This window comes from Mytilus trossulus, chromosome 10, assembly GCF_036588685.1.
Source record: "Mytilus trossulus isolate FHL-02 chromosome 10, PNRI_Mtr1.1.1.hap1, whole genome shotgun sequence".
In the NCBI taxonomy this organism is placed as follows: Eukaryota; Metazoa; Mollusca; class Bivalvia; order Mytilida; family Mytilidae; genus Mytilus; species Mytilus trossulus.
The window spans coordinates 3,089,260-3,101,472 of record NC_086382.1 but is presented as its reverse complement, the minus strand read 5'-3'; the positions used below and the strand labels follow the sequence as shown (position 1 = coordinate 3,101,472).

The 12,213-nt window shown below is 31.2% G+C and overlaps 1 protein-coding gene across 1 annotated transcript in view; it reads left to right on the top strand.

Annotated features, from left to right (window-relative positions):
* Window positions 1–12,213, top strand: part of LOC134686565 (proto-oncogene tyrosine-protein kinase ROS-like) — a 106,257-nt gene that overhangs the window by 29,211 nt on the left and 64,833 nt on the right. The window contains exon 5 of the mRNA XM_063546237.1: window positions 6,577–6,637. Coding sequence (XP_063402307.1) covers window positions 6,577–6,637 — 61 coding nt within the window. The remainder of the gene's footprint in view (window positions 1–6,576; window positions 6,638–12,213) is intronic.

Genomic DNA, 12,213 nt, shown 5'->3' with positions numbered 1-12,213 from the left:
AGCAAAGAATTTATTTGTTTCTATTATAACTGTTACACATGGTCATAGTGTGAAAGACTTTTACGAAAAGAGTTGATCCGGTAAGGGCCGATTTTTGCCTCAAATGTCAAGTTCATCTTACGAAAGATTTTAGACACTTTTTAAACACTTAAGTGTCTATTTCAATTGATTCGATTGGTTTATGTGAAAGATTTTAACTGATTGAGTCATTAAAAACGCTCCGATTTAAGCTTAAACATGAAAAATCTATCAAATATGCGCTAAAATGTCGCTTTTCAGATAGTTTTTGTCAAAAATGAAAGTGGCCGCATCCGTGTTCATCCTCAACCTTTATATATGTTTATGTATCATCATAAAATACAACTTACATTTCAATATTATGAATGAACACTATGTGGCCACTTTTATTTAAGATGGAAACAGTCTAAACTTTAGCTAAAATGCTAAAATTTTGAAGATTTCAGTACTTTAGCATGACTTAATGATGCTAGTGTCCGATATATGTGCATTGCATTGTCAAAAACAGCCCATATTTATGTAGCAGAAGCATTCTACTTTTCAATAAATAGTGTAAAGCTTACATTTTCACAATTTTGAAAAACTGCTTTATTTTGAGACCAAAAAGCGTGCAGTCTTACTGAACCTAGCTACTCCTTTAAGCACAGTGAACAAAAGTCATGCAAGCTGAGATCTTATTAGTTTTCTTAATGTCAGATTCCAATTATTGTGTCTGTCTGTCCAAGGAAAATGTATAAAATAGGAAACAGATGTCCTTTTCTATGGAATCCTTGTACCAATATGTTTTAACCTTCACTTGATTCACAACTTAGTGTAGGAAGATCGAGGAATTCTGTGGATTTTATTTTAGATAGTAAAATTCAATTTATTGAAGTCATGGAAGTGTAAAAAAGAAAAGTTTTAAAATTTAGGATGTACTGAGGTGAATTTTAAAAAATCAAGAACTTAAAATTGATACTACAAGTAGGAAGAGCATTATTTTAGGAACAAAAAAAGTTAAACAAATTGATAGGTCAAAATTGGAACTCCTTTTCGAGATATTAATAATGCATTTAAAAATATGGTTAAAAAAGCTAACTCAGACTTTTACCTTATATTTGCATTGGTATCGTTTAGGTCTCAAATCAAAAGAAAAAAAATTAGAATCTGGGTAAATTTTGGCAAATGACCTTTTATGGGCTATTAATTAAGTCTTATAGAAAAAAATGAATGGGTGTATAATGGGGCAAAATATTTTACATTGTATCGTATGGAAAAAGTCAAAACACTTTACACAAAATCCAAAACCTCACCTAAGTACATCCTTAAGGCAATTAATTATACCATTTTCCCTTTAACTAACTAAAATTTGTACCCTTCTCATCAATAATAAGTTTTATAATCAATTATATAAGATAAAAATATTGTGTTAAATTCCTGAGGGCCACAGACAACATTGTAAAAAATTGCAGTAATTCATATAAACTCCACTTTGTGATGAAAATAATTGTCTAGGATCAGAGATATTATCTGTGTTGTTATCTTATCTAAATTAACCTATCACTTATACAAATCATCTTATATCTCCTAAATAACAACTTATTTGAGATATGGATTTACAAGCAGTATGAAAATACGGTTGAAATTTTCCATGTGATCCAAATGAAGTTCCTTTTTCAAATCTTCAGCTGTAGCATATGCTAATTTTTATCTTTGGCATTACATTCATGTTCTAAGAAACATTTTAAAAATTCATATTTTTCTTTGTAAATAAGACTGAATGGTGATATGACATCTGCATCTAACACTCGAATGTTCCCATGAGGCAACATTATTGATCCATGGCTTGTCAGACCCATCTTCTTAAAAAATAGAGATTTTTTATGAGTTCAGTGGTGGATCCAGAAATTTTCTAGTGGGGGCCTACTGACTGAACAAGAGGGTGCCTGCTTCAGTCATGCTTCATTTCAGTGATTCCCAGTAAATAATCAACCAAATTTTCCTCACGCAACCTGAAAACCCTCTAAATCTGCCTCTGGAGTTACATACATCACAGTAAATCCCAATGGAATGGAAATATAGAATGTTAAGTTAGACTGACTTATGAACTTAATTAGACTGCATCTAAAAATCCTATTTAGTTCTTTGTCACATAACACTAAAATAAAATTCGTTCAGTTGCAAAACAAATCATTAACCAATTAAATCAATCTGCAACATTTTAGGAAGAAATAACAAAACAAAAATAGTAAAAGAAAATATCCTTTTTCAACAGACTATTTAATTTTGTTAATGGTTATATTACAAAGAGCTTTCTGATTAAAATCAAGTTATACTCTCCCCCCTGAGGAAAAACATTTGTCCTCATATTATAACTTCCCTGATTATGAAGCTGTTTCCCCCAGTTTTTGTTTTGCTCATTTGAAAGCTTTTAGCTGGAATTACATAATCGGTGCATGTTTCAGAAATTACATCTGTATTGGAACATAAAGTTTATTTTGTATATTGATGAGTGCCCAGAGAGATTTGATGTTTGTTTCTCTCAATTTTAGCCATTTTATAGATGATTAATGACAAGTTAAGATGTAAAAATGTAAATCTTAAGTGCTCCATGTTTGTTTTGGTTGTTGCAAAACCTGATTGATTTGATTGCTCACAGATTAGATTTCTAGTAATGTTTTTGATTACTGTCAATAATCACTGGAATTTATTGGTCTATGTGTTCCTGATCTGTGTGCAAGTATTAGATACATTTGATGTACACCAAGTTTGAAAATATCATTTGAAGTTGGTTAGGTATCATTTTCCTTGTGGAAACAGTTTAATTCATTTGATGAACAACAGTTTAGACTATTGTAAATTCAGAAATTAATGCGAGGTTTTTATTATTGCGAAAAATGCGACTAGTTGTAAACGCAATAATTTAAACTCGCATTTTGAAATATTTTATATAAATTTAATAGGATTTTTCTCAAATTCGTAAAAATTAAAATCGCATTCAAGTCTAAAATGGCAAAATCGCAATAATAAATGCACGCAATAATTTCTGTATTTACAGTATTATTATATCATTTGAAGTTGGTTACTTACCCGTGTCTATGTGCAAACAAGTATTAGATACATGCACATTTTGAAAATTTCATAGGGATTAAACAACATTTTTCTCTTCTCAATATCGCAAAAATTAAAAACGCATTTTAGTCTTAATTAACAGAATCCCTATAATAAATGCTTGCAATAATTTCTGAATTTACAGTATCAATTCAGGGAATTAGAATCAATAATCTTAAACATATTTACCAAAATAAATGCAGTTTTACAGCTTTAGATGTGATATTTTAATCTTGGAATAGACAGAATTATATTGCCCCAGTGTAACTAAACATTTATTGAAGTATAATATATGTGACTAAAGACTCGTGTCACAAAATCATGAAATTGTGATTTGTTAATTTTTTTAAATCCCTTAGAATTATATATGTTATGTTAAATGTTCTCCTGGGACCATAATTTGATGCATAAAAATATTCATTCTATATATATTTTGATCATGGACCCTTCAAAGATTAATTGTACACATATAAAAATAGAATAAACTCTCCCAGTGAAAATTTACTTTTTCTGCAGTTTGAAATAAATGTGTTAAAAAAACAACACTGCACAGAACTAATTCTTCAAATAAGACTTAACTTTTAAAGCCTTTAGAACTGATATATGTTTGTTTTTGTATAGGCTTTTAATCTAAGATTGTAATTCAGATTTTGCTCATAGATCTGCTCTATGGTCTGGTGGTTGTCGCTTTGACATATTCACCATTTTCTTTCTCAATTTTATTTCCTATGACATAATCTCTCAACTCCTGGGACTAATTTGCCAATTTCGCCTTTTTTTTGTTTTTTGTTCATTTTTTTTGGTCATGAGAATTTTCTTCATTTTCTAAAACTGAGTTAGACTATGTTGGTACATTGGAGTGTTATGTCATCAAGTCTTACTTCATCACAAATCTGTTTTTAGTCCTGTTAATCCTTATTTATGTTTTGTGTAGGAGATCTGGAAATGGAAGTATTAGTCTTTACATGAAAACATTGTCACTGTTACACTGAACAGCCTAAAAAAAGCACCATCCGTTTTGTTAATCCCTCTATATGTTTTGTGTAGGAGCCCTGGAAATAGAAGTATAAGTCTTCTCATGAAAACTGTCTTGCCATAATTACACTCAACAGACAAAGAAATTCACCATCCTTTTTGTTAATCCCTCTATATGTATTGTGTAGGAGCCCTGGAAATAGAAGTATAAGTCTTTTCATGAAAACTGTCTTGCCATAATTACACTCAACAGACAAAGAAATGCACCATCTCTGTTGTTAATCCTTCTTTATATATTGTGTTGGCGCTCTGGAAATAGAAGTATTAGTCTTTACAAGTAAAAATTTTCATAATTACGCTGAACAGACAAAGAAATGCACCATCCTTTTTGTTAATCCTTCTTTATATATTGTGTAGGAGATCTGGAAATTAAAGCATAAGTCTTTACATGTAAACATTGTCAGAGTGACTGTTACACTGAACAGTCAAGAAATCACCATCCTTTTTGCTAATCCCTCTTTTATTATGCATCATAGGATCTTTGAAATTAAAGCATTTAGTCTTTACAAGTTAAAATTGTCATAGGAATACTGAACAGCCAAAGAAATGCACCGTAACTGTAGCTAATCCTTCTTTATGTTTTGTGTAGGCGCTCTGGAAATAGAAGTATTAGTCTTTACATGTTAACATTGTCATAGTTACGCTGAACAGCCAAAAAAAAACCACCTTTTTTGGAAATCCTTCTTTATGTATTGTGAAGGAGATCCAGAAATTAACACACTACATAGTCTTACAAGTAAACATTGTCACTGTTACACTGAACAGCCAAAGAAGCAACGTCCTTTTATCCTTCTTTATAAATGTGTTGTGTAGGAGATCTGTAAATAAAAGCATTATTATTATTAAGTCTTTACAAGAAAAAAAGTGTCAAATTGTAACACTGAAAAGTCAAATAAAAACACCATAAATCGCAAGTAAATGGATTTATTTTTTTGCCAGATTTTGAGAATATCTTATTATTGAATTGTGCAGTCTGCAAAGAATGAAAGAGGTGAAAGAAGTGCATCCTTTTTGTGTCTCAGTATTGTCTTACTTGTATTGACTGCTGCCATATGTGGCTGACATGACAAAGTTAATCTGCACTTAGAAATTAATGATGATTGTTCATTTATTAAAAAGATATCTGATGTCTTTGACTGCACATGAACATTTTCCTGGTTATTATTAATTAATAGATTTAATAAAAGACCCTCCAAACATCAACATTATATATCATAAATTTCAATCGTTTGAAGTGTTATTACTAAATCTCTTTGATGACAGTTTTCCTTTCTGAATAATAGTTGGAAGCATGAAGACATATGTCATGCTATTGTAAGACATGGAAAGATGCGTAATTTTATAATCATAATAAAATAGTTGCAACAAATTCAGATTTATTTGTAAATGTTGTACATGTCACCCAACAACCCCCCTTTTTATTCTGGATTTGTCAGGTCACTTTTATTTCAAGGTAACAGATGAAGTAGTTGCTTTTAATTCGTTGAACATTTGAATTCATTGTTCACTTGTATCCACAAAACCCACGAAAATTGGTATCCAACGAATAATAATGAATCCACAGTAAAAGTAAAATGATAAACTTTAATCATTCATTACAATTTTGTTGCAAGTTCAAATAAAGTGATTATAATCAGTTCATGTCAAAACTATACCATTCCCGGGATCAGTTACCTGTGCTGTAAAAATTCTACATATCATAAACATACGACAATGGGTCCTATAAGTTATATTGGTAGAACAAAAATTGGTACTTCTGATCTTAGGTAGGACAAATTCACAGCATTGTGTACAAACTCCTTTGTGTAAAATATGTATGTGAGAGCCGTGGTGTAGTGGTTAGTGCATCGGACTACTAACCTAACACAAAGGTTAATGGTTCGATTCCTGTTCGGGATGAAAATTTCAGGAACTCAATTTTCGGCTCGCCTTTGAAACCAATTGCAAGTATGGTCTTAAGGAAACGATGATAGTCCGTCGGAAGGGGAGGATAAATGGCTGACTCATGTTAAGATAGAGCCATATCTCTTGCATGTTAAAGACACCCTTGTAGATTTCGAAAAAGAGTAGGCTAAGGCCACTACAAGGCAGCACTCACACCTGCAAAGTGGAAAGGGATTAATATTAATTGCAAAACTTGTTTCCCAATCCACTATAAATAAATATGTTTAAACTAAAATATGTACTACTTTCATGTATGTTTTTTGTGACTAATGACCTGAGTTACTGGTTCTATGACTCAACAATAATATGAGTTAATAAAGGTCAATGAGTTACTGAAGTAACTCATTGGTTGGAAACCAGGATTACTTAGGACCAAAGAACTTTTTTGTTGGCCTTGGGTTGTTTTTTTGCTCTTTAGTCAGGTTGTTGTCTCTTAATTGACACTTTCTCAATTCTATTTTCATGTATAAACAATCTTTTATTTTTCAGAGACAGTATTGTACTCAGGGATGTAGTTTTGCCTTAAATGTGTTTACAGATAGCATAAAAGGTAAGGTTTTATTTATATGTCTTCAGGTAGAGCAGGTTTTATTTAGCTGTATTCAGATAGTCAGCAGTCTTCTTATGTCTTAATAGACAAAAGATCTGTGTTGTCAAGACATTGTCAAAGATGAAAGAATTGAGAACTCTAAAAAAAACTTTGTATCACTAAAAAATCTATGACCAATCCTACAAAAAGAATAAAAAAATCCAAGAATTGAAATGTTGAAAAATATTCAACTGAATGTGACCAAAAAACACTGATAGTTTACTCATGCACTACAAGAATTTTGAGAATTGATTCGTTAATAAGTCACTTGTTGAATATTTTTCCATATTGGAGTTCTTGGATTAGTTATTCCATAATAAGTAAAGAAAATATTCTTATTCTAATTCAGTAGATGATTTAATCACTATTTGGAATATTTTCAAGGTGAATGCCCTTTGATTGAATAAATGATAAATTTGAATTTGTATTGCACTGATCAAAATAGATATATAACAACTTTTAAGTACCAAAACTGCTACCATTTACTATTATATTCATTTTCTACATGACATTTCCCCCAATTATTGATCAAAGATCAAAAAGAACTGTGTCAATGTTCCAATACAGTTCCATCCTTATTCCTGATTTTGACATTTGTCTCGTATCCCGCTGTTTTGTTGAGCCGTGAAATGAAACAAAACCACAAAAACACAGTCATTAACATATTTATTTCTCAAGTAAAACATATTCTTTTTCTTTGTCATAGTTAGATCTGATGGTAAAATATATTTATTCTAACAAAATGTCAAAGATGCAATTTTGATATTATATTGCAAGGGTTGTTTGGAAATTGCACTGAATATAATTCTGGTTGCACTTTAACATTAAAATATTCATTCATTCACCATATGTGTGCCTAAGTTGTAATAAATTGTCTTGTCTTGTCTTGTCTTGTCTTTATTCATGTCAGATAGTATTTATTTAATATTTATAAGATTCATTTATTTAAAATTGCGCTTTTTTCTTGATTTTTGTGAAATTTGTTATTTGGAAATTCAGCTGCAAGTATTATTCAGTGAGAAATAAGCAGACGTTGCCATTTATTAGAGAGATTAGTTCATTATAAGTTCATTATGTCTTTTCACATACAAGATTTAATAATGCCTCTGGCTTGTTCTTGGTTAAACTTGAAAACATTACATTGTAAACAAATAAAAAACTGCTTTATGTGATGTTACTGTATCTTTTAAAGGTTATAATCTTCAGTATAAATGTTTTAAACTGATTAACTATTTTGATGTGTTTGTACCTAAAAAATTAACAATAATTAAAGATGGATAAGTCATGAAATGGATAACATGTGCCCCCCATGTGGGAAAAATTTGATTTGTCATATTGGGAATCACTGAAGTATGACTGGAGCCCCCCCCTTTTTAGCTCACCTGGCCCGAAGGGCCAAGTGAGCTTTTCTCATCACTTGGCGTCCGGCGTCCGGCGTCGTCGTCGTCGTCGTCCGTCGTCCGTCGTCGTCCGTCGTCGTCCGTCGTCGTTAACTTTTACAAAAATCTTCTCCTCTGAAACTACTGGGCCAAATCAAACCAAACTTGGCCACAATCATCATTTGGGGTATCTAGTTTAAAAAATGTGTGGCGTGACCCGGTCAACCAACCAAGATGGCCGCCACGGCTAAAAATAGAACATAGGGGTAAAATGCAGTTTTTGGCTTATAACTCAAAAACCAAAGCATAAAGAGCAAATCTGACAAGGGATAAAAATGTTTATCAGGTCAAGATCTATCTGCCCTGAAATTTTCAGATGAATCGGTCAATCGGTTGTTGGGTTGCTGCCCCTGAATTGGTAATTTTGAAGAAATTTTGCTGTTTTTGGTTATTATCTTGAATATTATTATAGATAGAGATAAACTGTAAACAGCAATAATGTTCAGCAAAGTAAGATCTACAAATAAGTCAGCATGACCAAAATGGTCAGTTGACCCGTTTAGGAGTTATTGCCCTTTATAGTCAATTTTTAACCATTTTTCGAAAATTAAAGTAATCTTTTACAAAAATCTTCTCCTCTGAAACTACTTGGCCAAATTAATCCAAACTTGGCCACAATCATCTTTGGGGTATCTAGTTTAAAAAATGTGTGGCGTGACCTGGTCAACCAACCAAGATGGCCGCCACCGCTAAAAATAGAACATAGGGGTAAAATGCAGTTTTTGGCTTATAACTCAAAAACCAAAGCATTTTGAGGAAATCTGACATGGGATAAAAATGTTTATCAGGTCAAGAACTATCTGCCCTGAAATTTTCAGATGAATCGGTCAATCGGTTGTTGGGTTGCTGCCCCTGAATTGGTAATTTTGAGGAAATTTTGCTGTTTTTGGTTATTATCTTGAATATTATTATAGATAGAGATAAATTGTAAACAGCAATAATGTTCAGCAAAGTAAGATCTACAAATAAGTCAGCATGACCAAAATGGTCAGTTGACCCCTTTAGGAGTTATTGCCCTTTATAGTCAATTTTTAACAATTTTCATTAATTTGGTAAATTTATGTAAATTTTTACCAAATATAGTTCTCTGTTACTAATGGGCAAAGTTCATGATAGATATAATTGTAAGAAGCAAAATCGTTCAGTAAAGTAAGAACTTCAAACACATCACATCACCAAAATACAATTTTGTCATGAATCCATTTGTGTCCTTTGTTTAATATGCACATAGACCAAGGTGAGCGACACAGGCTCTTTAGAGCCTCTAGTTTGGTCAGTCAGCGAGCCCCTCCTTATGAAAAGTTCTGGATCTGCCTGACTGAGTTCAGATTTCTCAATCTGTTTTTTCCTCTCTATCAATATCAGTTCTAATTTCCCCATCCTTCTCTTATTTTTTCTCTCTATCAATATTAGTTCCGATTTCCCATCCTTAGGATAAAGAGATATATTATGACATTGTTTTAATAGCGATAACAAATTGTTTTTTTCTCTCTTTCAATATTAGTTCCGATTTCGTATTCCTTCTCTTATTTTTCTCTCTATCAATATTAGTTCCGATTTCCCATCCTTAAGATAAAGAGATATATTATGACATTGTTTTAATAGCGATAACAAATTGTCTTTTAACACAATTATTGATCAGTCTATTCCCTTTCTTAATTCACCATATAAACTGATAAGGATGTCTTGATTCATAGAGATTAAGTTAAATGGAGTGTATACTGTTTCCTTTGGATCTTACCGATCGCTGAAGATGCATCGGATCCAAAGCTGTCATGTTTAATTCTATTTTTCCCCTCACAATGAGTACACTTTCCGTTAATGGTAATATGCTTGGCTACATATTCTTTATTGTCATTATTTTAAGATATTGCAAAGCACATTAAGATTGTTCTCCTGTAGAATATTATCTTTGTTAGATCTTCCTTTGTCAATATTTTGTTTGATATGTCTTTTTTTGAAAAGATGTTTATAGATATAAGAAGATGTCGTATGAGTGCCAATGAGACAACTCTCCATCGAAGTCAAAATTTGTAAAAGTAAACCATTATTGGTCAAAGTAGGTCTTCTTTTATCAATAGTATCTTTAGATGAACTTTACATGCAGCTTTTTGCTCCATTTATTAAAAGTCCTAAGTAGCAATTAACTATACAGTAATTAACTGTTAATAGCAATTAACTGTACAGTAATTAACTGTTAATAGCAATTGACTGTACAGTAATAAGCAGTTTAGAAATTAGAAGATAAGAAATTTACTGTATATTAGTTAACTGTATATAGTAGTTTTAATGTTGATTGTCTCACTCTTGATTGAAGTTATAAAACTTTTCACACTGCTTGTATAGCACAACAATTATGCTGGAAACATGAAATCAAGCATTTTGATTGGTTGATTTTGGAGTATGAGTACAAAAAACTCACTCTAAAGTTTTATGACTTCAAGGCCTGATAAGGTTACTTTTAATATCAATTCTTTAAGATATTATTGTGTTAATAATCCTATTTCTTCAAATCTGTTAACTTGACAATGAAGGAAAGTATAAGAGAATTACAAAATAACCTAGCTATTATACATTTCTTAAAAAAGGGGAAGAGGGTCCACCCTTTTCCCTAATGTTCTTTTATATAAATTTTCCATAGCCAGCATGGAGTAAATAAAGTCGGTTAGACATGTATACATGCTTTACTCACCCTTAAAACAGAAAGCATTTTGATTTTTACGATAAATGCCATTTGTATCCATTAAGGTTTTCCTATAATACTTATAATTGTCAGATGTTGAACTATAAAACAGGAACTATTTCATATATTAAATTGTCTAACAGATTCGTGTTTGTGGTTTTTGGTAAATGAGATTTTTCAGTTCATTTGATGTAGACCAATTTTCAAATTGAGATAAATAGTTTGAAAATTGATGTGTGAAAAAAAAATGATATTAAACTTCCTGGTTTATGTTAAAACATCAATATTCATGTTACTGGGGAATTTGATATATGCATGGGGAAAATTTTGAAAACATAATCATTATTTAATGTAATAGTTAAAATGGTCTAACACAATTAGTTCTTTATTTAATGTAATTATGAATTGATGATTCTCTGGATCCCCCAACAATCAAAACTGCCCACCATAAGATATGCAAGAGTAACGAAAGTGTTTTTAAAACTGAATTTAATCAATTTAAATTTTTGTGGTTTCAGAGAATGTGGAAAGTTTAAAAAGCTTATATTTATGAATACATGTACTTTAATATATGAATAAAATGAGATGTTGCGGGGGTGGATCCAGCCATTTTCAAATAACTTCCTTATCAGCCAAGGCTCTAGCTGAGGGCTGTTATGGACAAATCTACAGTTAATGCATAAGCATAACCTAATATTACAAATATGTGATAAAATGATTTATCTGAAAAAGATTTTTTTGTACACAAAATTGAGAATTGAAATAGGGAATGTGTCAAAGAGACATTTACAATCCAACCAAAGTGCATAAAACAGCCTTTAAGGCCACAAATGGGTCTTCAACACAGCGAGAAATTATGCCCCTAAACAAAAATGTGTACTTGTTCACATGGAAAATGGAAGTCACACTGCTAAGACATAAAAATTAATTAAAATTACAAAAAAACAAAAATTAACAAGATTCTATAGGAAAATATTCTGAAGTTAAGCAGTGCCTAACAAAATCTGATTTAGTTGATTTACCAAAATATGTCCATAAAATGGGTTTGGGTAGGGATGACCTTTTAGGGTAGAAAGATTGGCAGAAAACACAACATCTCATGTGTTGTCTTCCAGTTTATAACTTATTACAGAAAAAATGGTATATAATCAAGTCTTGACATTATCTGTAGTTTTATTGCTGCAAAACTGCTGCATTTTTAATGTTATAAATAGAAAATCCTTCAGAGTTGTCTGTAGGTATAGATGTGTAACAGGAAGCCAAATGTCAACATCATTAAGATATATTTTGCTTAATCTTCAACTATGTCCATTCAAGTTCAATTCTGAGTTAATGATCAGTTATTTGTTTAAAAATTTAAGATAAAGGTCATCAGTGCATGTATGAAGTAAAATCATTAAAATACCGAACTGCAA